Genomic DNA, 27,975 nt, shown 5'->3' on the forward strand with positions numbered 1-27,975 from the left:
ACAAAAATAGACCTGTGGTTGGTATGTTTGTCTATTCCACCATCCACTTAGGTAACCAAACATCACTCAAAGATCCTGCTCTGTTTTGCTCTCATTGGCTGGCAAAATAGTGAAACTGACTGGTGAATTTTGGCACATATGAGCCACTGTGGCCAACGGGCAAAAAAAGTTAGTTACCTGCCCTGATAGACTTGCACACAGTGACCACTAAATACCATAAATGCACACAAAAAATGCAACTGTAATGGGACCCATGTAAACACAATATTCTGATTATGTTAGTGCGATTGTTTTGCTGATTGGCTAAAGAGCAGCGCATTCATGTGCTATCAGATATGTTGGAAAGACGAATTTCCTACTTGGAAATTTCACATGAACGCGCTCAGCAGCCGACTTGGAAGTGCTAGATGTCGGACCTTCCCACCAGCATGTGAAGTCAACACACATTTGTGGATTGGAGCACCGAACTTCTGCCAGAAATGTCTCAAATCCGAAAACAAATGCAACCAAATTCACGTGTGAGATGATTTGTGAATACAGGTTCAACATAAATAAAATAAATGCAATAAACTCATGTTTTTTTGACATAAATATGCACATGAAGCACTTCAAATGCATTTTGTATTGTATTAATATATTACTTGGAAACTAAACTTCCAATTTGGAAATAGACATGTAGAGTTGTTTCACATTTTTTTGCGGACAGGAAAATACATTTGTGATCACGTGATATATATTTGTAAATGTTTTGCATTTATTATTGAGACAAATCTGAGACATTAGTCAAAGTAAGCGTAATCGCAGTAATGTGGAGTGCTCACATAAATACAGACCAGTCAGAACATGTTTTCACCTTTTAATCTCAGTGTGAGCAAGTTGCGTATGTGTAGTTGGTGACTAGCTCATGTTGTTCTGCCAGTTTTTTGTCATTGCCATTTCAGTCCTTGCAGTAACCCAATGTCACATGTAAACCGGATTATTTGGGGATATGTCACTGTATAGAATCATGTAAACCTTTTAATCACACTATTGTGTTCAAGTTCTCATGGAAAAATAACCTCTTCAGAAGTCAGTCAAAAAGCTTTATTCGAGCTGAAATGAGGGAGTGCACACAGCTTACCTTTTAAATATTATGCTGAGTCATGGTAATGTAGCTTCTCTAGTACACAAGGCTCCCAAACGTTTCATTCAAACTAGTTCAAACTAGTTTATATCTAACTGTTACATTTAGCATAGAAGGAGGAGCCGTAGAGAGCCAGTATTTTTCCATCTTACAAACTTTTATGTAGTAAATTTTGATCTCCACAAACTATTGGCCATCGTGGCATTATTGTGGGCATGTAAATGTAGCCAGTGAGAGAAGCAGTAGAAGCGGTGTTGGAAAGCTGCAGGATGTGTCACCTGTTGACTGTGCTTCTGAAATAGACTCTTGAACATGGCAGGAGCTCGGCCTTTTGTTTCAGCTGCCATCAGCACATGCAGCCTCCTGACCGGCCACGAGGAAGCCTACCGAACCACACGCCATTCCCTAATACACAGCAGGGACAGGTGTCAGTCAAAGCTGGCAGCTTTGGCGCTATGACTGCCCTGCTTGCTGTTGAAAGGGCTGTTTGAAGGGGACCTCTGGGAGTCATATTGGGTGCGATGTCTCACGCCAAGTCTGGGCATCTCATTTCAAAGCTTTTGTCACTGTAAAAGGTTTGGAGTCTCTGACCTGTTGACAAGTACGGAGGTGAAAAAGCAGTCATGTTTGAGGAGACAGTTGGACTGCTACCAAGTAGGATGTTGACATTAAGGGACAGATGATATACACACGCAGTTCATCTAGAACAGGCCTGCAATGTAACACAGCTTCAGGACAATGCCAGCGTTGCACAAAGCTAGCCATAACACTCAGCACTTGTTTCCAGCATGTACTACCATTGTTAGCAGGCTGACTTACTAGCCATGTGTCTTGTCTCAGCGCTCTCTCACAAGTTGTCAGTGTTTCTTCAAAAGTAATGACTTGAGCACAGGAAGTCTTACGCAACCATCTAGGATGTAGTTGTAAAGCTATGTGACTTCTAAGGGAAACATTTAATATTTTGTTCCTGTTGCCTAGCCAAAGCCAGTCCTTTTCATCCTTCCAGGGATGTGATCTATTCTTATCCAATTTAGTCAACTGAGGAGCTGGATTTTCATCAGAAGTTGAAAATTGAAAACTTCTTGCTGTAAAAAAGGTTTAGATATTCAGTGTATAATTATCAGGCTCTATCATCAATACGTGAATTGCTGTCTCAATTTATATGTTGAATTGAAAGTGAACCGACCCTAAGCCTGCATCCTTCCACCTGTGATCTAGGTTGCGTTGCCTTCTCAGAAGTGAAGCTTCCATTGCGCCCGTTGTTCCACATTTAGATGGTTTAAAGATGCAACTGAGCTCGACACAAGTCTTTCTCAGAAAAGCTGTCACTGTGTCTCTTGATTGGCGAATGCCCACTGACAGATCAGAGTTCCTGGCACCGCTGTCGGGACATCTAATGAGTTGACACTCGTCCAGCGACTCACCGGGTCGTCTCTCACAGTCGGATGTCAGCGCTCAGGGAACCAAGACTGTTGATGTACACTTAAATGTTTTGAGGCTTATGTGTCTTAAGTTGGACATATGTGAAAGCTTAGAGACATCAGCTTGTTAATGGAGGGTTAGCAAGCTGACAGTGTTATGAGTTCCAAGAGAGTTTAGACTCAGAGACTTTCCTGTTGCGTAGAGGAACTGGTGCTTGGTCTTTGTCCTCCATTGACTGACAGTGGCTGGTATCCCCACCTCTTCCTGTGCTGTAATGATGATGAGGAAACAGCTGCCATCATGTGTCCACATTTAAACCTGATCAGCGCATTGGGGAACATATTGAAATACTTTTCCCATTTTTGGCTGCGCACATTGCTGGTCCCATTGCTATTTTCCCCTCCCTTCTCTCAAGGGCACAGGAGGGTTTGGATTACTGTATGCGTTTCCCTCAAAAGGGAATCCTGACATTGGTACGGTTTTTTTGCATCCTTCCTCATTTTCAGTCATTCTCTTTTCCCATGCAGGGGTTTGAGTTTTCACCTCAAACTTTCTCCTGTTTTAAGAGGACTTCAAGATTGGCTTTTTGGTTTTGTGAGATTCCTGCTTACTTGGGTCTGTCTTCTGAGCTGTGAGCCTACTGTGTTCTTGGTTGGAGTCTCTCAAATCTATCTGACACAATTTGCATTTATAACAAAGTAGGCCTATATGTAGATTACGCACAAGGAACTGTGCCATAGCCTGAGCCATTTCCCCAGTTTCCATCGCCTTTATGTACTATTAGGAAGCTGAATTGGGTCACTGCAATTCAGATGTGCCCAAATTGGCCTTTTCCTTTGAGACAGGCCTTTTATGGCTCACAAGTCCTCCATTTCCTCCTCTTTCTTTGGCTCTCCTTCTCTTTCCCTACAGCGATGGCAGCACTGCTCTGCTGCTGTGTGGCACAGCAGACAGCCTGAAATGAGCTGTGCTTCATCAGTTTGCATTGATGCTGAGCGACTGCCTTTAGAAAACAGAGAATGCCTCATCTATTCAGTCTTTATTTAGCTTATGTTCGAGCATAGTAACATAATATTACAAATGCCATTTGGAGGACACTTTTATCTAAAGCACCTTACAGTACCATGAGTGCATATATTTTTAGCATGGGTGGACCCAGTGGGAATGAAACACCCTTACCCTGGCAGGGTTAGTGTCATGCTCTACCCATGGGGCTACACAGGACCATGTGGTATATAGTAGATACCAGTGTCAATATTTGAAAAGCAAAGTTACTGATTAGCATGTTGACTCTCCTGACATTTTTGACTTATCTTCTGAAGGCAGGAAAAATTATTTGTTTGGCCCTCATTTATTGCAGTGGCCATTTTCTACCATAAAGTCTGCTCTTTGTCATGATTGTGAGCTTCAAATTACAGACTTTTAAGAAAAATGTACATCTATTCTAAATCCTGTATACTGTTCTAGCTTTTCCCTGTTGATTTTTCTGTGTGTTTATGTTCTTAATAATTTGGCGTTTTGTGTTTTATGTGTTTTATCTCTGATTGTGGCTCTATTTGACTCTAGTTGGAGACAAGGTGCCTGCTGACATTCGCATCTGTTCAATCAAATCAACGACCCTGAGGGTAGACCAGTCCATTCTGACCGGTAAGACACATCTGCTGACTACTGGGTTCACAGCCATCATAATTCTTTCCTTTGCCAGACATTTTTGACAAATTTTTCACATTTGCCTGTAATAACGTAGGTATTTTTTTGTATTCTCTTTTGTCTATCTCATTTCACGTGATGAACAAATGAGGTTGCTCATTGTTTCCATACAAAGGCGTATAAATCGCCAGCTCCCTAATCAGAGGTTTCAATTCCATCATTCATGCTAAGAAGACTGTTTGACATTGATTAATGGAGCAGAGCTGTATCATGACACTCTTTCCAAGGAGCGCATGTGCTTTTGAATTGAAAGCTTCATGAGCATGTTAAAGAAGTTAAGGTGTATAATCAGTGAAAATAATTGCAAATCTTCATTCTCAAGTGTTCTTTTGTGTCATTTTTTCAGTTTCCCAGTTAGCATGAATAATTTTCACCGTAGAAACCTCTGCAGAGATGAGTATGGAAGTCTGTACTTTCTCCTTAGAACCTTGTGCAGAGACGGATGCAAATAGATTTGACACTTTGCCCTCTGTCGTCTTTGTAGGCGAGTCTGTCTCTGTTATCAAACACACCGACCCTGTGCCTGACCCACGTGCCGTCAACCAGGACAAGAAGAACATGCTCTTCTCTGTAAGCAGTCAACTCAGCTCTCCAGACATCACATGTCCTCTTGTTGCCCTTGTTTGGGTTCCTTCAACTTCATGGGGAAAATTTTTTTTTTCATATATATTCTTTCTGTGTTTTCAGGGTACCAACATTGCAGCCGGCAAGGCTGTCGGCGTGGTGGTGGCCACCGGCGTTAACACAGAGATCGGTAAGATCCGTGACGAGATGGCGGCCACCGAGCAGGAGAAGACACCCCTGCAGCAGAAGCTGGACGAGTTCGGCGAGCAGCTGTCCAAAGTCATCTCCCTCATCTGCATCGCCGTGTGGATCATCAACATCGGCCACTTCAATGACCCCGTCCACGGAGGCTCCTGGATCCGCGGCGCCGTCTACTACTTCAAGATCGCCGTAGCGCTGGCCGTGGCCGCCATCCCCGAGGGTCTGCCTGCCGTCATCACCACCTGCCTGGCCCTGGGCACCCGCCGCATGGCCAAGAAGAACGCCATCGTCCGCAGCCTGCCCTCCGTGGAGACCCTGGGCTGCACCTCCGTCATCTGCTCAGACAAGACCGGTACCCTCACCACCAACCAGATGTCTGTCTGCAGGGTGAGTCACACAAACACACACACACACTGTTGGTGGTGCATTGAGCGGTTTGGTTCTCTGCGCTTTATCATCTTTGCTGTCCATGCCTGGTGTTTGTATAAGATCGCACAGTGGCCCATTGGTTAGAAAACCATCTCTTAACCAAAACGTCACAGGTTCCATCCCCACTTCAGTCAATGTGTCCATCAACAGCCATATGTCCTGTTGAAGTGCCCTTTAGCAATATATCGAACCTCTACCCACTCCATCATTGTAAGTCACTCTGGTTAAGATCGTCAGTTGAAATGCCAATAATGTAGGTGTGAACGGAGAGTGGAGTGTTCTTTGTGGTAGAGACTAAAAGCTATTTAACAAGGAGGCAACACGCTGCAGCTGCTCTAATCTACATTGAGCCGTTAGATGACTTGCAGTGCTGCTGTTGCATAACTGACCTTGCGTCACCAAGCTGCAAAGCAGTCAGCCTGTAGTTCCTTTCCCTCCCTCAGAGTGAGTGGCACCCCAGTGCTGCTCGGCCCCACATTAAGAGGACATTTCAGCATTTATTAAAGTTTAATCCTCTTTGTTGCCTATGCATTGATTTCCTCAGAACCGTTGGCTCAGCCGCTTTCAGAATTGGACTTGTGGCATTACTTTACATTGTTTATTGAACAGGTTTCCACAGTAGTTTAGGTCTGGGTATTATTTTGGACCTCACAATTCTGTATGTTTCATGTTACACTGGCCATGATATAATAGCCTAGTGATTCTGCAATTACTGCTGTTGACATTGTATTGTCAGGGCCAGTATCAACAAAATGCATTTGCCGTTAGGACAACATTCAGAAAAAAGTCTTAAACACTGCTTGGTGTTTACTTGTAACCTGTATTGTGACCTTTCTTAAACACTGACATTAGCAGACTGGTATCTCAGAGTCTTAACAGTAAATGTTGGAAGATATGGTCATCTAGTTCATTTGGCAGAGCTTGGCACCAACACTGTCAGGTTCAGGGGTTCAATTCATGCTGGGGTCACCCATGAAAATGTTTACACTCATGGTACTATAAATGGCTTTGTATAAAAGTGGCACACAAAATGGCTATAATATGTAACCTTGTGAGTTAAAATCAAATGAGACCACTCCCAGCAGGAATATGTGTCAGTTTCCATTCTGTCCACACAGACATGAGTCTGTGTGATATAAGGGTCATGATCAGTCTTAAATTTATTAAAAAAGAAAAAACTGAACCAAAAATAATCCTAATGGAATGCCCATTTCCCTCTGATCATCAGACAACAGCAGCACCAGTCTTTGAAGTTTGGCCTCTGGCTTGACTGATTGTCATCACCCTTCTTCCAGCTTTAGTCTCTGTGACCAGTCCCTCTAGCTGTGTGTGTGTGTGTGTGTGTGTGGTGTGTGTGTGTGTGTGTGTGTGTGTGTGTGTGTGTGTGTGTGTGTGTGTGTGTGTGTGTGTGTGTGTGTGTTTGTGTGTGTGTGTGTGTGTGTGTGTGTGTGTGTGTGTGTGCGCTCTACTAGGATGGAAGCTTCCTGTGGGAGCCGGCCTGGCCCTGCAGCAGCTTCCTTCTTTTGGGCACCACTTCTCTCTTTACTCTGGCTCCCTGGCAGCCTCTACTGTTTACTTATGGAGGGAAACTAAACACCCTCTCCTCGCAGCATGCAGCAGGCCACCCAGCCTGGCCCTCACCGAGACACACACTCTAACACTGCAGGCTGATCCAGTGTCTCTTTTGTCTTATAGTTCTCACTCAGGTCCACTGGGGATTTCTGTGGTGTCTGCTGCCACCTACTGTGACAGTAAAATAAAATGGCGGTTGATTCAAACACTGTTGACATGATCAATTTCTGTCTGCTTTGGGAAAATTCATTTGTCTTTATAATGTCCCAACTTGTCATTTGGTCTCCAGATGTTCATTATTAACAAAGCCGAAGGTGACAGCTGCTCTCTGACGGAGTTCACCATCACAGGTTCTACCTACGCACCCGAGGGAGAAGTGTGAGTATACCTTCAGTGATTCTCAATCCTGGTCCTCAGAAGCCAGAGCCCTGCTGGTTTTCCATTTTACCTGCTAGTTGATTGCATTCACCTGGTGTTCCAGGTCTCATTCAGCCCCTGATTACACCAGGTGAATGTAATTAACTACCAGGTAGAGTAGAAAACCAGCAGGCTCTGGCTCCTGAGGAGCAGGATTGAGAACCAGGGATTCCTCCCTGGTTAACGAGACACACCTGGTGTGTATCTATCTACCTGACACCAGGTGTGGCTCATTAACTAGGTACTCAGTTCTGGTCCTCAAGGGCCTATGTCCTGCAGGTTTTTGTTCTTCCTTGATAGTTAATGAGCCATACCTGGTCAGGTTGATACAGACCAGGTGTGGCTCATTAACTATCAGGGAGGAACAAAAACCTGCAGGATACCAGCCCACAACGACTGGAGAACCCTGCCCTAAGGTATAACCTACCTACCTGTTCTCTCCATGAAAAAGACTAACCAGGTGAATCCAGGTGATGGCTATGATCTCTTATTGAATGACTTGGAATTGGAAAATGTTTTAAAAATGAAAATGATTAAATGGAGGTTAAGAGCTTAAAGATGGGTTTTTATAGAGTAACTAAACCCCACCCAAATCTGTGGTGAAGCCTGACACTTAATGGTGAAAAGTAGTGTATTGAACTGGCCACCTGCTATTGGCTGGTCTTTGAGCCAGGTGATGTCACCTTCTATAGAGTACAACAGGTGGTGACATCACCTGGCACAAAGACCAGCCAATAGCAGAAGGGGGTGCAACTCAATATTAAGAAAATGTTTGTATTTCTTTATAACCTGTACATACACACACAGACACTCACCCAGGTTGATGTTCTGTACTTTTGCTCAGGTACCAGGATGGCAAACCAGTGAAAAGCTCCCAGTATGATGCCCTGGTTGAACTGGCCACCATCTGCGCCCTGTGTAACGACTCCTCCCTGGACTTCAATGAGGTCTGAATTCAGCCCGCTCCACACTTTACATGCCTGACTTTGGTAGAGTGGAATAGTGGCTAACATGTATGTTTTGTGCTATCAGGGCAAGGGTGTGTACGAGAAAGTTGGCGAGGCCACAGAAACTGCTCTGACCTGTCTGGTGGAGAAGATGAACGCCTTCGACACCGAAATCCACAACCTGTCCAAGATTGACAGGGCCAACGCATGCAACTCTGTGAGTGACATCAATTCCCTCAACTCCAAACACTGCAGATTTCCACTGCTCTCTCTCAGCAGGTTTTCTCAGTCTGTCTGTCTCTGTTGTATCAGGTGATCAAGCAGCTGATGAAGAAGGAGTTCACCCTGGAGTTCTCCAGAGACAGGAAGTCCATGTCTGTCTACTGCACCCCCAACAAGTCCCGCTCCTCCATGGGCAAGATGTTTGTCAAGGTATCAAGTCTTGATACATACACTTTTATGTAGTTGGTGATGCATTGTCATTACATATAGTGTCATACAGTGTTTATACCGTAGCCCTGCTTTCGATTCTATGTGAATCTCCTACAATACTCTTCACATTTAACCCTCAATCCTACCCCACAGGGCGCCCCAGAGGGAGTTATTGATAGATGTACTCATGTCAGAGTGGGCAACAGCAAAGTTCCCCTCACCAAAGGCATCAAGGACAAGATCATGTCTGTGATCCGTGAGTACGGGACGGGCCGGGACACCCTGAGGTGCCTGGCTCTGGCCACACGAGACAGCCCACCTAAGATGGAGGACATGTTGCTGTCCGACACCACCAAGTTCTCCGAGTACGAGGTGAACTCTCATTTCATTTGTGGTACAATTATTTAACATTTTCAGAAAATTTTCTCTGGTATGTTTGGTAGTGGAAAGAAGCCCAGGAACATTTTAAACGTGGCAGTAGAAACTTATAATAATCAGAATAGGAATCACTGTATTTGCCATGTAGGATGTGTATACAGAAATTTATCTTGTAGCACTGATGCATGAGATGTATCCACAACCTTCACAGTTTATACTGACATTTTGTAGGACAACAAGACCTCACAGACATTAGAAAGGACAGCGCAGGATGCACACTAGGCAGTAGACGATGTGTATCATTCTATAAATACTCATCGGACATTCAGTCACGTCTTTGTTTCTCTGTGTCCAGTCTGACTTGACCTTCGTAGGCTGTGTCGGCATGCTGGACCCTCCTAGACAAGAGGTCGCCGCCTCCATCAAGCTGTGCCGCCAGGCTGGCATCCGCGTCATCATGATCACCGGAGACAACAAGGGCACAGCGGTGGCCATCTGCCGCCGCATCGGCATCCTGACCGAGAACGACGACGTCGACCACATGGCCTTCACTGGGCGCGAGTTTGACGACCTCTCGCCCTACGCCCAGCGGGAGGCTGTCACCCACGCACGCTGTTTCGCCCGCGTCGAGCCCTCCCACAAGTCCAAGATCGTTGAGTTCCTGCAGGGATTTGACGAGATCACAGCTATGGTACAAACTCTAAAATGGTCCTTCACGCTATCTGCGAGTGCTTAAAAAAGTCTTTAATTATCTAAATTTAAGGCAATAAAAATCATTACAATGTCTTGAATACAGCAATTTGATGTCTTATTTTTTCACCATTATGCAGGTTTATTTGTAAGTTTAATTTTATTGCAACTATAGAATTAGATGGTGATGTTGACGGTTTATTTACATTTTGTGATATTTAATTGAGGCAGAGTTGGAAAGTAAGGCAAACAAAAAAAGGCAAATAAACAAACAAGAATTGTAGTTTTACTAAAAGATGTGAATGTGACCAGCAATAGCATCAGTTTTATTGACTTATTTTGTATTACATTACTTGCACTTCAATTGTTCACATGAAGTTTGACTCACTTGCATGTCCGCTCTTAAACATGATACAAACAACTTGATACAGGACAGGGTTACAATATGCCAGACGAGTCCCTAACATTTAATTTTATACTGCCCATGTTTTTTTGGGGTTTTTTTTTTCCATTCAGTTGGATAGTTTGGTTTTGCCAGTATTTTGTTTCTTTATTTTGGTTGTTAATTTGGTCGTAAATCCAATTCCAGGTAGCATTAAAAACTCAAACTAAATTAGTTTTTCCAAAACCTGCAGATACCCTGTCTTTATTGTGGTGGTGTTACGCAGTAAAGGGAATGCCCTCCTCTAACCCAACGTTTCTCCACAGACAGGTGATGGAGTGAACGATGCCCCTGCCTTGAAGAAGGCAGAGATCGGCATCGCCATGGGTTCTGGCACCGCCGTGGCCAAGTCAGCCTCTGAGATGGTCCTCGCCGATGACAACTTCTCTTCTATCGTGGCCGCTGTTGAGGAAGGCAGAGCTATTTACAATAACATGAAGCAGTTCATAAGATACCTTATCTCCTCCAACGTGGGAGAGGTCGTCTGGTGAGTCTCCTCAAGATTAGACAGGAACAGTTTGCATCTCGTATCTAATTGGGCTCCTCAAGCCCAAGCAATGTTGCAGAGTAACTGAGTATTTTAAGACTTTTGTGGATTATGGAAAAATCTTTTAGTTGTTATTGGAAACCTGTCAAAAGACATTAAACATTAGTAAGCTAGGCACAAGTGATACTAATGCTGTTGTGAATGCAGCACAGGCAGCTTTCTTGCTCTATGCAAGTCTCTATTTTGAGAATTTCCTTTGTCTTCTATGAATGCCTAGTTTTGTTTGGAACACACTGAATATTGTGTGTATTCCAAACAAAACTAGGCATTTATTTAAACAATTTAAACATAAAATGACACTGACCAACTGAAATCACTTTAGAGTTGTATTTATTTTGACATAGCTCATTTAAGTGTTATCTTTTTTCGTGAAACGGATTAATTTTGTTGGTTATGCAACATTCAGTGTCAGCTGTTCAGACTTGCCCCAGTGCGTCAGTACCATAGCACAGCTGCTAACTGGAGTATTTCTCTGGGCAGCATCTTCCTTACTGCTGCACTGGGCTTCCCTGAGGCTCTGATCCCAGTTCAGCTGCTGTGGGTCAACCTGGTGACTGACGGCCTCCCTGCCACCGCTCTGGGCTTCAACCCCCCAGATCTGGACATCATGGACAAGCCTCCCCGCAACGCTAAGGAGCCCCTCATCTCCGGCTGGCTCTTCTTCAGATACTTGGCCATTGGAGGTTAGTTAATGTTGACTCAATGTGGTCCTGTATTACTCAATGGGCAGAGCATCGTACCACACTGATAGGGTGTCCACTTCCCACTTGTGCTACCTATGCCAAAAATCGAAGCGCTTATGCTACTTTAAGGCAATTTGGATAAAAGCGTCCACCAAATGGCTTATGTTGTGTTACTTAATGTCTCTGTTTTCTCTTTTTTTAATGTGGTGTCAGTAGAATATATAGTCTACCTTCATATAATTTTCTCCATGAACCTGTTTGCTTAGGTAGTCTGTGTATGGTAATGTGATTTGGGTGTGTTTGCTCTAGGCTACGTGGGCGCTGCGACTGTAGGAGCTGCTGCCTGGTGGTTTACAGTCTCTGAAGACGGACCCCAGATCACCCTGTACCAGCTGGTGAGTCTGCCTGTCTGAGACGCCAACCTTCCCCTCCCTTCAGCTCCCTGCCTCCCCCTGACTCCCCTGTCGTTCCTCCCCTGCAGAGCCACTTCCTCCAGTGCTCCCCGGACAACCCAGACTTCGAGGGCCTGGACTGCCACGTGTTCGAGTCCCCCTACCCCATGACCATGGCCCTGTCTGTGCTCGTCACCATTGAGATGTGCAACGCTCTTAACAGGTGAGCGCCTCTCAGAGAGGCAGAAAAAGAAGCTCTCCTCTAAGGTTCATTTGCATTGAGTAGATGACAGGCAAACTGTACAGCAGAATAAATTAAGTGCCATCTGTGGTCACTTTTTCCCTCTCCTCTCCGAAGTCTGTCGGAGAATCAGTCCCTGCTGCGTATGCCTCCCTGGGAGAACGTTTGGCTGCTGGGGGCCATCTGCCTCTCCATGTCCCTCCACTTCCTCATCCTCTATGTGGAGCCTCTGCCTGTAAGTGTTGCACCTAAGGATGGATGTCATATTTTAAAAAGAAACATTTGGATTTATTCTGAAAGAAAAACAAAACTCAGAAATGAGCTGACTGGCCTTTCCAGTGCCTGTCATGCTTGGTGGAACAACTGCGACTGAAGTCCATAGCTTGAGCTCCAGACTTTATGTGGTTTCTGTTTCCCCCTAGTGGTTGTATGGCTTTATTACAGACTTGTAGTGAAAACTGTTGGGGGTACTTATAAATAAATGCAAATTATTTAAGCAGATGCATATGAAATTGCTATGTGGCGCATAAGGCTGCTTCTCACTAACTCCTCACTTTCCAGACCTGATGATCCATGCTCTTCACCAGTCTCATCTTTCTCCTTGTCATACCTCATACCTAGAGTAGTCCTGTGTAGTTCAGTGGGTAGAACATGGCACTAACATTTCCAAGGTTAAGGGGTTAATTTCCCGCCGCAGCCACCCATACTAAGAATGTATGCACTCATGGTACTGAAAGGTTAAAAGGTTGACCATATGGTGCAGGTTATGTTAAACAACACGCTGTCCCACTCTTTCCCCAGGTCATCTTCCAGATCACCCCTCTGGATACGACCCAGTGGGTGATGGTGCTGAAGATCTCCCTGCCCGTCATCCTGCTGGATGAGCTGCTAAAGTTTGCGGCCAGGAACTACCTGGAATCTGGTAAACAGCTGGACATGCCAGCCAGCAAAGGCCGCTCCCTGTCTGCATGTACGGAGGGCATCTCCTGGCCCTTCGTGGCCATCTCCCTCCCCCTGGTGCTGTGGATCTACAGCACTGACACTAACGTGTCTGCCATGTTTTGGCCCTGACTGACTCCAGTACACTACCTTCCCTGTGCACCAGTGTGAAGTGGACATTAACACACACGTCTAACACAATTACATTAACTTGGAACAACTACGCCAACTATATCATGAGAGCTCCAGTCAACACTTGCACCTGTTCTGGCAGACCTGGTCTGTCTGCTGTCAGATCATTTGTATTATGGATGTTTTCACCATTCCATTTTTTATTCTTTGACATTTTTGGGGGGAGGGTTGGGGAGGTAGGCATATTTTAATGACTTGAGGTCTGACATTATGTCCATGTGTCTTAATTTCCCATCAAGCTTTTCTTTGTTTTGATCCCCCTTTTTGAACAAGCAACGGGGCCCACCATGTAGGAGCTGTCTATTGAGCTGTACAGAGAATTTACACTATTTTATGATGATTAATGTTTTTGTAATTTTGGGAAGGGGTGTGGGACAAGAATTATGGGTGTGCAGAGGATGACCATATAGGACAAATTTATTCTTTGAACATAAATATCTGGACAGAGACTTGGATATATTTGCCCTGGCATGAACTCCAATCTCTGTCCTGCATTTTTGAGCTCCATGTATCTTGTTCACTCATTATTTTCTGCATTAGGCAGAGCACAGCTACCTCAATGCTGTTGATATGACCATTACTTCCCATTTGTCCCAACAACCATTTCATAGATGTTGTCATATTGAGTGTTGAGGTATGCACCAATTTGTTTTGCAGTAGACACATGGCCTAACCTAACTTTTAATGTTATTTTTAAAAACTTTTTAAGTTAAATATTTTTGTTTTCTTTTCTACGTTCTTTGAGGGAAGAGAGGACAAATATGTAAATGTTACCTTGGTTTGATTCAAAGCAATTTTTGATATAGACTGTCGTTAAACTTGTTTACTTGAAGAAAACACATTGTCTTGATTTCTTTATAGGTTCACTTTTTAAGATTCAGTCTCAATTTTCAGTCTTAATCTTAAGTCTTAATTACAATAATCTTTATAATTTATGTATAATGTGCACATACTGTACTTGAATATGTAAAAAGGCACCAAGAAGCTGATAAACATATCAGTTGAGCACAAAATGTACAAACTGTGGGGACCAGTGTGTGGTTTAGACTCACTGGTCTGTATCAACTAGCGGAGACTGTTCACCATGCCGCTGGCCGTACTACTCTGGAAGGCTAAAGAGACGGGCTGGTGGAAGAGTCTGTATATCTGTATATAGCACACAAAGTAGTACCTGTATGTATAGATTTGTTTTCAAAATGCTCCATACCTTTACACTAGTTGACTTGAGTGTGTTCTTAGCCTTAGGTAGGTATTCCTGCATGCCAGCTCCAATAATACCAGGCCAGTGAGCGCTTGAGTTTTCTTAAACCTAACTGTTGTTTCTTCCAATGCCTTCCACCTGTTTACCTACAGAGTGAGTACACTTGACCTGCATGCCCACAGCCCACTAGTGCTCTCTCATCTTTACATGGTTGCACACCCAGCTTTGCAGTCTGTTATTGCTCATATTCAGGCTACTTAAAAGAAGGGTTTGGTTGCCTTGAAATGACAACAATAACAGCTCCTCTTATTTTTGGATCTGACTGAATATTAGCAGTTGTTTTTTTTTATATTCTTTTAATGGTACATGTGTGAAAGGAGGAGAATCCAGGTGGAGGGTTTGTTTCAAAATGCCTTCAATGTCACCAAGTGCCAGGTACACACTGTGTAGAAATAGGAGCCTTTGGTATTGTCCATCCTGGCAGAATATCACTTGTGCCAGTTATTTTTGATTGTAGAGTGCAGGGCCATTGGCAGCAAGACTTGGCAACTGGCAGAGACACTGACATTTAAGTGCCCATAGTGGGGTTTTATGTTGTTTTTGTTTTGTTTTTTTAACGTTGTCATTTTTGTTACTGCAGCTCGTATTTTGTCCCACTTCTCTGCTTGCACATGGCATGGCCTTTTACATATTTGCTCTGTATATGAAAGGAAGCATTAGATAAGCTTAAATTATTTGCTGCTCACCATACCGTCAGATGCTTTTACCTTGGCCTATAATCCTTATTTCTGTCCATTGATTTGGTTCTCCCTCTCTCTCTTTTTTCTCTGCAGCTAAGGCTGTGTAAGCCCACCTCTACTCTAAATTCCTTGCAGAAACTGTAAGGTTTTGTTTTCGTGTTGTGCATGTGTGTTTTGAGCAGCACCACATCTTCCAAGACCTGCATGTCAGTTAAGAAATACAATCAAAGACATGGCTCATAAAGTTCATAAATCATGTTTATTGAATGACGGACATAAATTAATGTTCGATTCAAACTAGCCAATCCCATGTCCTCAGTCCTTCCATCCTCCTGCATGAAGAGCCTTAGATTATCCTTCAATCTAGAGAGGACAATTCTCATGCCATCTTTGTAGACTAAGATGTTAGTACCATGTACAGTAATTGTACAATATTCCATGGTGCATGTCCTCTGAATCAGCCATCTGTTTTACCAGATTTGTGTAATAGGCAGTGTATAGTATTGGTAAATAGAATAGACATTCGTCAAATAGTACAAATGTTAAATAAGCTCAAAAACACCGGTCATCTTTCCTAAGGAAATACTTTTATGGGATATGTAAAAAAAACAAACAGACTTGTTTTGCTTTGCACGGAGATGTGCAACATGTTGAGGCAGATATGCAGTATCTGGAGGGTGGAAGTGCAGCGGTGCAGTGATGCATACATTTTACCGTGAGAGGCAGTCAGTCCATTCATTGGCATGTTTGCCAAACTGCTGTACTGTAATTTCAGAGATGATTGTACAATGTATCACATGAATTGTGGTTTCAGGTAAATAAAACTATTATACATGACATTTGTTTGTAACTGTTTTTCTGTGCACTTGATATTTAAAAAGTTCTATTCCTGTCCAAATTGTCATTACAATTCATTTATAAAATATTATCTTTAGTGTATTCTTTATGTATTGTCTACCATTGTGTTATTAAAACAGGAATGAGACTAAAGACAACTGACAGTATTTCATAATTTTATTATACATTTTAAAAATATGTACAAAACGCTATAAACATTTGCCTTGAAATGGTTAAGTAACATTTCCCAACTCAAGAATGTGTCAATGGGGTTATTCTTTGATATACAAACAAAAGCAGACTCAACTGAGAACATCTTACACCAAAATAACGAGAAGCATATATGTATAAAAAACAGGCAACAGAAGTAAAAGGAACATTTTGAACAGGAGAGCAGCAGAAATACGGTACATAGTCGTTTCTTTAACAGATCTCCTGCTCTCTCACCTATCAGACAAAGTCATGGCAAATTCACAAGCTTCATTCCAATACTTTCACATGGCTTCCATGCCTTGCTTCTGTGGCTCTTACAAAACATCACACACACTTTAAAGCATAACGCCATTTCCTGGACCCAATTTTCCCATCATACCAATCAATTTGGCCAAAATCTTGACAATTGCTTCACTATAGAGCTACTTGCATCTTGCTTGCCTTGGTGTGGCTCTCAAGTAAAGTCCTATAGGGCCAATAAACACTCCAGGAATCAGCTCCAAAAGCACCCAAAGCATGTCTTTATCAACACATTTACACTCACTCTGTAATGAGACATGTATATACTTAATTTTCAGTTCATCCATGACCTGAAAACTTTCACTATTTTGTATTACTTTCAACAGCAGTAAACAACAGTAACAAACAAGATTAAACAATGAAGCGCTGAAGCGAAGGCCATGGTAGCTTCAAAACTATGAGAAACGCATGACTAATTTGAAGGTCTTTTTACCAACATGTAAACAGAGTCAGCAATCAAAGTGTTGAAAAAGACATGCTTTAGTTGCTTCTGGGGTTGTTTTTTGTCCATTAGCCCTGTAGGACTGTCTGAGAGAGCTGTGCACCCCGGCAAACAAGACTTCAGTAGCTCTATAGTGATTGACAATCGACAAGACTTTGGTCAGAATCGATCGATGTGATGGGAAAAGATGGGAGAATAGGGTCCAGCTCAGTTATGCTTTAGGCTGCATTTTTCAGAAAATCATTGAAGTCCTGCTGTAGCCTACGGCAAACCTGTGCATCGGGTCATCCAAGGATGCAAACATGGATATTTTCGATGTGATACCTTGGTGATCGTTTCACAACCCTGATGGAGAGAGGCTTCCCGCAGGCCACAGTGCATTAGTGCATGGTACAGACCGTGCCTCATTCAAAGGCCCTGGGTCACTGCATGCCGAACCACTGCTCCTGATCCGCCCACTGGGCCGCTTCGCTGTCGCTGCCCTCCAGGTCTCCGTCCTCGCCGCTGCCCTCCATGTCGTCCCCGTCCAGCTCCACTGTGGCATCTGTGGGGCTCTCCTCCTTCTCCATCTTCTGCATGCCTTCCAGAGACTTCTGGTCATTGGGATCCAGGCTTGTAAAAAAAACAAAAAAAGACAAAACACACAGATTGAGCTCATGTAAGAGAGGATGGGAGATTACATATAATGCAAGTGACCCTACTGAACACAAAAGATTCACAATCCACTCAAAGTCTGTGGTTTGATTGGTAGAATATCCACATCATGAAGCAGTGAATACAGTATGACTAAGGCATCATTCGCAGCTTTGACCATATTTCCTACCATTGTTACGACACACAGTTGTACATATCTGTTAAGTCTAATTACCACAATAACCTTATTATTACCTATTGCCTAACTGCTATAAAAGCCTGGATGGCTCACAACCATATCTCTATGCTCACAACTTCCTCCAGCTGAACTCTGATAAAACAGAGGTACTCATCATAGCTCCTATCCATAAATCCAGCTCAATCAGTCAGCACCTTGGTCCTTTAGCCAGTAATGTCACATCATATTCCAGAAACCTGGAAGTAGTTTTTGATTCACAACTGAAATTTGACAAACATCTCAACTCCCTGGTCCGGGCGTGTTACTTTCAACTGAGGAACATCAACAAAAATCGCCCGGTTCTTTCCTCCCAAGACATGACTCTACTCGCCTCGACTACTGCAATTCCTTATTTACATGCCTTACCCAAACTTTCTTGACTCGTTTACAGACAGTACAAAATGCAGCTGCAAGGGTTCTCACCAAGACTCCACATCGCTCTCACATGACTCCTGTTTTGGCCTCTCTGCATTGGTTACCCGTTAAATATCGAATAGATTTTAAGATACTTTTAATTACCTACAAGGCTCTGCATGGTTTGGCTCCTAGCTATATCAGTGACCCGCTGATGTCACCAACACCAGCTAGACCTCTTAGATCCTCCAACTTAGTGCTCCTTGCTGTCCCAAGGACTAAATTGAAATCCAGGGGTGACTGTGCTTTTTCTGTCGTGGCCCCTAAACTCTGGAACAAGCTCCCAACTTCAGTAAGAAATGCTACCTCAGCTGAAAGTTTCAAACGACGTCTTAAAACTCATCTTTTTGCTGCGGCCTTTATTGACTAATGTGGACTATTGTGTGATTGTACTGTTGCTACTGCTATACAACAGCATTCATTGGTTTGCGCCTATGAATCTGTGTGTTTGCATGTATATACAGATGTGCTTTTTGTGTATTTATTTGTGCATGTGTTTATGTACACTGTGCGTGTGTATGTGGGCATGTATGTGCATATATGCAGTTTATGTGTGTGTATATATGGGTGTGTACAGTATGTGTATGTATGTGTATGGGTATGTATGCATGTATACATTTATATGCATGTATGTATATCTGTGAGCATGTATGTAGGATGTATGTGTATATATATATGTATATACTTTTGTAAATGTGCATGTATACTTATAGTTACTTGTGTATATTTTACTCTTTTATTTAGATTTTATTATATGCTTTCTCTCTTGTACAGCACTTTGTAATTACGGTTTTGAAAGGTGCTATATAAATAAAGATTTACTTACTTACTTACTTACTTACTAATGCATGAAATTCATTACACACACAGCTTGGTATGGTTTTCCAGCATTGATAACTGCAGGCGTGTTCTGTAAAGCTGGAAACCTGCAGAATCAAAGATTGGAAGTGAAACAACATCTCAACACTTGCGGTTACCTAAGTGCGATGCTGTACTGATCCATGGCTTCTTGGTAATCGTTGACCGCCACCAGGAAATCCCCCAGCATTCTGTGCAGGACACAGTCACTCTGATTGGCCAGGGCATTCCGGAGGAGAGCAATTCCTTCTTCATATTTCTGTTCCCGGCCTGCAAAGAACAGAGGGCAATTTACACTTCTATATTTAGCTTGGTTCCCTTCTTGTGATTAAATATATTTAAATGTCTGCACAGCAAAATCTAGAAATGGAATTAACTTTACAGTGCAGCTGCCAAAGTGATTGGTGGTTTTCAAAATGTAACCAGCCACTTTCATTATTTTACCAGCCAAATTTATTCTTTGAAAAGACAATAACCTCTGGTAGAGTAGACAAACTTATACCCAAAGATTTATGTGCACTTGGTTGATTGCTGGTGATAATTTCCCATACTGAACAAAAGTCAATCTAACAGCTGTACGTACTGAGCAGCTCTGCCTTTTTGACCACAGCCTTGGTGTAGTCCGGCCTCTGAGCAAGTGCTTTGTCCAGCAGGGTTTTGGCTTTCTCCTGGGTCACGGGGTCTTCCAGGCACACTGTGGCAAGGATGGTCAGAGTCTGAGCATTGGCCCCCAGCGTCTTATAGATGTTATTGGCCATCCCCATGGCCTCTCGAATCCCATTGGATGCCAGGTAACAGTCGATCAGACCTGGGAGGGGAGAGGATGGACATTATTACTGCCTAAAAACCAATACCAGCAATAACACAGAAAGAAACATACTGCAGTTGAAAAAAGGGAGACCATATAAAAGATTCATAAAAACACATTTCAGACGGAAGACTTGCCTTCATAGCAGTCAAGACGGCAAGGTGCCAGGCGCATGGCCTCTCTGAAATGGATGATGGCCTCCTGGACACGGCCCATGTTTCTCAGTGCCGCCCCCTTCAGGAGGAGGGCCTGCACACTGTTGCTGTTCAGCTGGATGGCCTTGGCCCCCAGGTAGAGCGCCCGCGAGTAACGCTTGCTATAAAAGCTATGGCAACTGAGCAACAGAGACACATCAAAAAGGATTAATACAAAATTAATGGGAAAACTTTATTTCATGTAGCAGATTATGTCAACCGGCATAACTGAGGTGTAAGAAGAATACTATTATAAGATAAAATTAATAATTAACATATCTGAAATGCATTGAAATACTAAGGTAAAGCTTATTCAAAATATAAAACATCCATATTCCATCATTCCAAAATGATCTGTGTGGTTTGATTTGCAGATGTTGCTTTTAATTGCATGCATAAACGAGGAACTTCAAACGACTGCATGTCATTAGCAGAATATGTTTTTGTTTGATCACTGACACCTCAGGACACCTGGCGGTCTGGATGTCTGAGGTTTGGATGAATGAAGCTGTACTGTATGCATAAAATCACGCCTTTCGTCTCCCTCTGCCTGCTCTGTGACTCACCCAGAGATGACCCAGGGTTCGGCATGCTGGTCTGAGATGTTGAACAGCCTTCCTCCCAGGACCTCAACATCCTCTAGGTGGCCCTCACGGGCCATCAGGTAGCCATACACGTCCATGCCTGCCAGCATACACACAACGCAACTTAGCATCTACCTTGGATGGCGTCATTAGCAAAACATGTATTATTCAAAATGTACAGGTGTGAGTCAGGGACAATTTTGTCTTCAGGCTATGGTGGAGGAACATAATAATGCTGCACTGTTCTTTTGTGTTTCAACTTTTTAATGATTTCTTTTCCTTCCCCACCTCACAGGGCATCAATTTGTGACAGATGCTATAAAATGTACAATTTCTCTTGCGCTGCACTGCACCTTTAATGAGGTAGGGGTCCAGCATCTGGGCTTGTTCAAACTTGAGGATGGAGTTCTTGGTGTCACCTGCCCTGAAGTAGACATCTGCCAGGCTCACCAGCAGGTCCACATTGTCCCGCAACAGAGACTTCTTCTCCAGAGAGCTGAGAAAGGACATGGGAGGAATGGAGACACACATCAAATAAAGAGACTGTCACATAAATGGTACTGTTAGAACCAATCACTCTGTAGTAAGGATTACTACTGTGCTCACCAAATGGTGTTGATAGCTCTGTGGTTGTCCCCTGCATGTATGAAGGCATACGCTTTGATCCAAACAGAGAGCCAGTCCAGGTTGGGGATACTCTGAATCACATCCATAGTCATAGACGCCACCTCAGCTCCCTTCACTGACAGAGAAAGGAGGCCTAGAGGAAAAAAGATTATAGATTATATATTATACTTTTCACAAACAGGTTTGTCACAAAGTCCTCAAAACAAAGCTTATAAGTACAAGAGACAGAGCAAGTACAATACAAACTCGAAGACAGAGGGCCAGAGCTTGTGTGTGTGTGTATATGTGACTGTGCAAGCATATACAAGAGCCTAAACAGTATAGAGAGAGAAGATAAACTTAAGTAGATATAAGTATCCCAGCAGGGGAAGTGCTGCTGTCAAGTACTAAGCAAGCCAAAGCAGGATGAAGACGTCTCTGTGGCCATGCATACCGATGATGGCGTCCAGGGCGAGGGGACACTGCCTCAGGACCTCTTTGTAGCTCGTCACCGCAGAGCGTTCCTGACCAGCCTTCCTGTACAGGTTGGCTAGCATCATGTTGATCTGAGGCAAGAGGGGGAAAAAATCATCTGAATTCTCCATGAATACTAATAGACTGGAAATGTGATGGTGCTGGAAGCTAACGGTGGATTGTAGGACTGCACAATTATGTCAAAGATGATAATCCCAATTATTTTGCTCAATATTGTGATCATTACATTAATCTTGATTATTTGTCTCGATTTCAGGAAACAAAATTATTTTGTCACACTTAACATATATTTTCACTATTTCACTTGTTTCAGTGCAGTATTTTCCAAAGTCGCACCAGCTAGAAAGTCTTGTTTTCACTCTTACTGTCTTCCTCTTATTGTGGTCCTTATTTACAAAATTACAATAAGCGATCATTACTTTATTACTTTGGGTCGCAGCTACAACCCTATGGCAAACTTTGCACAGAATTTTATTGTCGTCACCTGGTTTAAACCAAGGTATTGACAATCAACTTTTGAGAACTAAAACAATGTTTTCACATTCAGACTTGGGAGAAAGATTTTCCTCTCCAACGTCGGGCCAATCCATTCTTTTCCACTTTGCTTGTCGCTACATTTTTCCAAAGATGTGGTCTGTGGAAGGTTCCTCAACCTGCTTTTCCATCTTAACTTTAATTTTGGTCAGGTGTGTGCACATCGTGTATTCAAAGGCTGTGACTGGTCACACATAATGGAAGCACTTGATAGACCACACCAGGACTTTCATGGGCATTAAAATTATAGCAAATACTTCAATATTGACGTACACCATCATTAACCGTGGAAACATAAAATCGTGATATACCATTATCTATGATTAATTGTGCAGCCCTGGATTGTCAGATATAGATATGTCAGATATATAGGCCTATATTATAAACACAGTGTATGAAGATTAAGGTTTAGGAGCAGAACCTCGGCTGTGGTAGCCTACCTTCGGAGTTCTCTGTCTGGAAGGAATCCCATCAAGCACTGCAATAGCATCTTTGTCCAGTTTCAAGATGGTGTAGCACTCAGCTATCTTGTATTTCACCTCAATCTCTGAGGGCAAACTCTGAAAGACAACAATACAAGTGAGCTTAAACTACAGTAAATGATGGGATGAGCCACAGCTTCTTAGCCACTTTCTACTGACAGTTTTTGGCATCTTGTGCCATTATTAATGCTCGTGACATACTGTGTCCCAAATGAGGATTATAAGGTTCCTCAAGGTGCAAGGCACTGTAGACTACCACAAACAGAATTGCAATGGGAAACAAATCACATATTATGTTTGCAATTGTTGTTGCACATCAGGCAGTTGCAATTCTTGAATCCCAATCAGATAAATAAAATAGGAACATACTGTACAATGGGCTGATTACAGTTCACCATTTATGTGACAGTTATCATTACAATCTAAAACATTACATACCTGTGCCTGTATGTTGGACGCTCCTCCACCAGTAGAAGTCCGAACTTTAGATGTTTTGCTGAGGACCTTCTTCTGCTGCAGGGCCATACTGTATTTGCAGGCAGCATTGCGATACTCCTTATCATGGAAGATGGCATCGGCGTGGTAAACCAACAGTTGGTACTTTTGGGATGGCGAGAACAGCTCTCTGTAGTCAAAGAGATCCAGATAATAAAAATAATTAAAGTCGGACAAGAAACGACACAGAAAAAATGTCTCTTACATACTGCCAAAGATGTGGAATGTCTATACAATTCACTCAAAGTAAAAAGATGAGATGAAACTAAAATGATCCTGTGTCATTGCAGCAGCAAACAGCAATAGAATACAGCAGGGAGAAAATACAATATAGCACAAAAATGGAATACAACAAAATAGCAAAATGTGGTTATATAAACATGTGCAACTGACAACCAAAAGAACCAAAGAAATGAGGGCAGAATGAATGTTTAATCTGAAAAATGTACCAAAACAATCAAACAAAAAAACCCAAACATTAACAAATGTCTACACTCACCGGCCACTTCATTAGGTACACCTGTTCAACTGCTCGTTAACACAAATATCTAATCAGCCAATCACGTAGCAGCAACTCAATGCATTTAGGCATGTAGACATGGTCAAGACAATCTGCTGAAGTTCAAACCAAGCATCAGAATGGGGAAGAAAGGTGATTTCAGTGACTTTGAATGTGGCATGGTTGTTGGTGCCAGACGGGCTGTTTTGAGTATTTCAGAAACTGCTGATCTACTGGGATTTTCACGCACAACCATCTCTAAGGTTTACAGAGAATGGTCCGAAAAAGAGAAAATATCCAGTGAGCGGCAGTTCTCTGGGCAAAAATGCCTTGTTGATGGCAGAGGTCAGAGGAGAATGGCCAGACTGGTTCGAGCCGATAGAAAGGCAGCAGTAACTCAAATAACCACTTGTTACAACCGAGGTATGCAGAAGAGCATCTCTGAACGCACAACACGTCGAACCTTGAAGCAGATGGGCTACAGCAGCAGAAGACCACACCGGGTGCCACTCCTGTCAGCTAAGAACAGGAAACTGAGGCTACAATTTGCACTGGCTCACCAAAATTGGACAATAGAAGATTGGAAAAACGTTGCCTGGTCTGATGAGTCTCGATTTATGCGGCGACATTCAGATGGTAGGGTCAGAATTTGGCGTAAACAACATGAAAGAATGGATCCGTCCTGCCTTGTATCAACGGTTCAGGCTGGTGGTGGTGGTATAATGGTGTGGGGGATATTTTCTTGCCACACTTTGGGCCCCTTAGTACCAATTGAGCATCGTTTAAACGCCACAGCCTACCTGAGTATTGTTTCTGACCATGTCCATCCCTTTATGACCACAGTGTACCCATCTTCTAATGGCTACTTCCAGCAGGATAACGCGCCATGTCACAAAGGTCAAATCATCTCAAACTGGTTTCTTGAACATGACAATGAGTTCACTGTACTCAAATGGCCTCCATAGTCACCAGGACCCATATCCACAAACATTCTGAGAATCCTCTCAGAGAGCTCTTATCTTAGCCTAAAATCCCTTAGCAAGGAGTCCTAGCTTAGGAGTGATTTAGGAAAGTTCTCAGAGCAACTCTGAGCAAAGAATTTACAAGAACTTTTATCTTAGTGAGGAGGTGTGGTTGACCCCGTTGTTAGGTGTGATGCTCTCTTTGGACACTGTCATTGGTTGATCAAGAAAAATCAACACGCCTCTTTTTGTCATCCAGAATGAACACAAGGAATCACACAAGATAAAACACAATTTACTCGATATTAACACGTGGTTTGCTTATACAATCAAAATTAAAATTAAAATAGAGCTCATTGGACAAAATCTTTGAAAACAATACGAACGGTACTTTTTAATACTTGTACGGTCCTCACAGGTTGACGCATTCTGCCTTTATTTGGGTGGATGCAGTAATGTTATTATACTTTACTAATTTGATGTTAAGATTTGGTGAAAATGGCTCAAGACTCAGTAGTATTAGTATAATTTATAGACTATATTGGCAAGCTTATATGAATAGGATTTTTGAACAAGAGTATATTGCAGATGATGCAGACATGTGTCTCATCAGTGACCAGACAATACAGAGAAAACTCACTATATCCATAGCTGCTGTTTTGTCGGCGTACGTCCAGTGGGAATTAAATAGGTTGTGTCACAATATGAGTCTGTGAAGGAGCTGTGATTGTTTGTGTGATTGTTCTACTATGTGGTTGCATTATCACTGCTGCACTGTTTGCCTGTTGCTAAATATCTTAACATTGTGATAACTTTCATAATAATAATAGCATTAATGCGTCTTTTCTGCGTCTTTCAGCCATTTCCTCCTCTCCTTAAGAAACTCCTAAGCCCCTAAAAGTCCTCCTCTCTACTCTTAACAGTTTTCCACCTTAGGAGCTCTCTTAAGGGCTAAGATGCTTTGTGAATAGCTTTTATCTTTACTAGGATTTAGTCTTACTTTTAATGGGAAATTCTTAGAAAACGTCATCACTCTCAGAGTTTTCTTAGAATTTCACCACTAGGACCAACTCTTAGTACTAGGAAGCTTTGTGGATTCGGTCCCAGATCTCAATCCAATAGAGCACCTTTGGGATGTGGTGGAACGGGAGATTCGCATCATGGATGTGCAGTCGACAAATCTGCAGCAACTGCGTGATGCTATCATGTCAATATGGACCAAAATCTCTGAGGAATGTTTCCAGCACCTTGTTGAATCTATGTCACGAAAAATTACGGCAGTTCTGAAGGCAAAAGGGGGTCCAACCTGGTACTAGCAAGGTGTACCTAATGAAGTGGCCGGTGAGTGTATGTGTGTATAGATTAGTCCAGAGCACAGGGATGCAACAAGCAATCCAGGATAGTTCCTATAAACAGTGTGGGCACCCTGCTTCAGGGCAATTTGGACAGAAAGAATTGTACTGTTTAGCAATGTACTGTAACAGTATAATTGTTAAACAGTTTAATTCAACTGTGGAGAGAGTTGCACAGCAGATTAAATCATGTCATCAGTTCATGGTTTGCTGACATGATTATGTTATGGAGAGAAGCTGAGCCCCTATTTTAAGTGCAAAAGTTAAATACCCAAAGTTAAATCCTTTATTGTTATGACTACAGCATATCAGAGCAACATATGAGTGTCTTAAACCAGGGGTTCCCAAGTCTTTTCAAGTCAAACAGATCCGCTTTAGACCACAGACATCGTCTATGACCCCGTCTATGATGATCTTTGTTGTCCGTCTACGCTGTAAGTGGGGAGTGAAACCTCCGGTCTGAAAAATCCTTAGTGTATATTCTTTCATGGTGCTAACTTCTAATAAATGAAGCAACAGTGAAATTAAACTATTCCTTGTTTTGCTGGGGACCCCTGGCCCTATCTTACACTACTTTACCATGGCCATAATATACCATTTGAGTTTGCAGTATCCCTGGAAGTTAGACAGCTCTAGCTTGATACAACATTATACTAAACTGTCTAAATTGTGGAAGAAAAATATGTGAAGAGTTATCCCATACAAGACACGTTTGAGCAGAAAACTTCGAGATAAATTAGCTTACAGCTGACATCATTAACGTTAGAAACCCTGTGTAGTTAGTGGCAAGCGTTGGCATGTTCCTCCCAATAATATAACATAGGCTACATTCTTATTAACTTAATGGTTTACGTTGGGATTCTTCAGGGTGGCTACTTGCATTAATTTAGGAGCCCTAGCTGGTTGAACTTTATTAGCCTATGTGTTATAACCAACTATATGTAGAGTATGCTGTCACTCGCTAATAACAACCTTCGCTCTAGTAGGAGAGGACTCTTCAGCAAATAGACGGAGACCGCGCTGCTAGCGTTACTTACGGGTTGTTGTTGCTCATCGTCAGTAACAAACTGCTCATTATCCGGACATTGGAATGAAGTCCAGCGGCGGCCATATCCCGTACATGGTCTATTACATTCATTTTGATTTACCGTGAGGGTTTACTTTTAGATTAAAGTCTGGAGTGAAAAGTTTGTAGCTTGTAAACAGCTAACGCTAGCTAGCTTATCACAGCTCCAGTCTAATGTGTGATGTATTAAATATGGCGCCGAGGATCCTTCCGCATATTGCTGCCTTCAGGTGCTCTTCATAAGCTCCTACTTCAGCATTCAAGTGCTTAGGGTCGAAAATAATAATTAATAAATGGAACAAAAGTTGTTTTTGCTGGCCTTGGATTTTTTTTTTTAGAATCAAATAGCATTGGGGGAACTTTGTGTAACAGTGGCGGAGAGAAATGCGCATCATGGATGTAATTTTTAATTAATTTAATAGCCAAACGTTGTTGTATAGATCACTTTTTCTGTCAGTTGTTGACACGGCTCTCCCCCTAAACATCAAGTTGTGTTAATTCGGGAAATTCCGACTTTCCTAGACATATTCGCCACTTCGTTAGGTCGTTGATCTGCACTGGATAGGTAGTAACAATAATTGCGACAGCACGTGAAAGCACCATGTGTCTTTGACGCAGTAAGATTTTTTTTTACTTAGGCTAACGTTAATTAAATTATGGCAACAATTTATAAAACAAAAACACCTAATGAACACATAGAT

General features: G+C 42.6%; 2 protein-coding genes across 6 annotated transcripts in view; one reads left to right on the forward strand and one right to left on the reverse strand.

Annotated features, from left to right (window-relative positions):
- Positions 1-21,747, forward strand: part of atp2a2a (ATPase sarcoplasmic/endoplasmic reticulum Ca2+ transporting 2a) — a 33,150-nt gene extending 11,403 nt beyond the window's left edge. For 3 of the 4 annotated variants that reach the window (XM_071522050.1, XM_071522052.1, XM_071522051.1), the window contains 15 exons: positions 4,112-4,192; positions 4,740-4,825; positions 4,943-5,407; positions 7,311-7,399; positions 8,283-8,385; positions 8,471-8,602; positions 8,698-8,817; positions 8,971-9,189; positions 9,551-9,886; positions 10,594-10,814; positions 11,355-11,557; positions 11,867-11,952; positions 12,039-12,172; positions 12,308-12,425; positions 12,992-16,094. In XM_071522050.1, coding sequence (XP_071378151.1) covers positions 4,112-4,192; positions 4,740-4,825; positions 4,943-5,407; positions 7,311-7,399; positions 8,283-8,385; positions 8,471-8,602; positions 8,698-8,817; positions 8,971-9,189; positions 9,551-9,886; positions 10,594-10,814; positions 11,355-11,557; positions 11,867-11,952; positions 12,039-12,172; positions 12,308-12,425; positions 12,992-13,261 — 2,663 coding nt within the window. In that variant the 3' untranslated portion in view covers positions 13,262-16,094. Of the gene's footprint in view, positions 1-4,111; positions 4,193-4,739; positions 4,826-4,942; positions 5,408-7,310; positions 7,400-8,282; positions 8,386-8,470; positions 8,603-8,697; positions 8,818-8,970; positions 9,190-9,550; positions 9,887-10,593; positions 10,815-11,354; positions 11,558-11,866; positions 11,953-12,038; positions 12,173-12,307; positions 12,426-12,991; positions 16,095-21,718 lie in introns of those variants that run through there. The other variant, XM_071522053.1, reaches the window with a different exon arrangement.
- Positions 16,304-27,445, reverse strand: anapc7 (anaphase promoting complex subunit 7). 2 transcript variants are annotated; one of them, XM_071522054.1, is made up of 11 exons: positions 27,246-27,445; positions 23,339-23,525; positions 22,859-22,978; positions 21,844-21,955; positions 21,390-21,543; positions 21,137-21,279; positions 20,766-20,883; positions 20,143-20,339; positions 19,781-20,005; positions 19,317-19,467; positions 16,304-17,666 (listed from the first exon to the last, which is right to left on the reverse strand). In XM_071522054.1, the coding sequence occupies exons 1-11, from the start codon at positions 27,344-27,346 to the stop codon at positions 17,477-17,479; spliced, it is 1,698 nt and encodes a 565-aa protein (XP_071378155.1). In that variant the 5' UTR covers positions 27,347-27,445; the 3' UTR covers positions 16,304-17,476. The 2 variants fall into 2 exon arrangements, with proteins under 2 accessions (XP_071378155.1, XP_071378156.1); XM_071522055.1 differs by lacking the exon at positions 19,781-20,005.
- Between the last annotated feature and the right edge of the window lie 530 nt (positions 27,446-27,975).

Source organism: Centroberyx affinis, unplaced genomic scaffold (genome assembly GCF_046629955.1).
Source record: "Centroberyx affinis isolate AG114_WGS23_722 - 3 ecotype Tasmania unplaced genomic scaffold, CSIRO-AGI_Caff_v1 ptg000950l_1, whole genome shotgun sequence".
NCBI classification, from domain to species: domain Eukaryota; kingdom Metazoa; phylum Chordata; class Actinopteri; order Beryciformes; family Berycidae; genus Centroberyx; species Centroberyx affinis.

Coding starts and splice junctions, on each gene's coding strand:
- anapc7 (XM_071522054.1), bottom strand. CDS start 27,346: ATGAATGTAATAGACCATGTACGGGATATGGCCGCCGCTGGACTTCAT. Junction 22,979..23,338: donor CGTCCAACATACAGGCACAG/GTATGTAATGTT, acceptor GTTGTCTTTCAG/AGTTTGCCCTCAGAGATTGA. Junction 21,280..21,389: donor AGAGCTATCAACACCATTTG/GTGAGCACAGTA, acceptor GTCCTTTCTCAG/CTCTCTGGAGAAGAAGTCTC.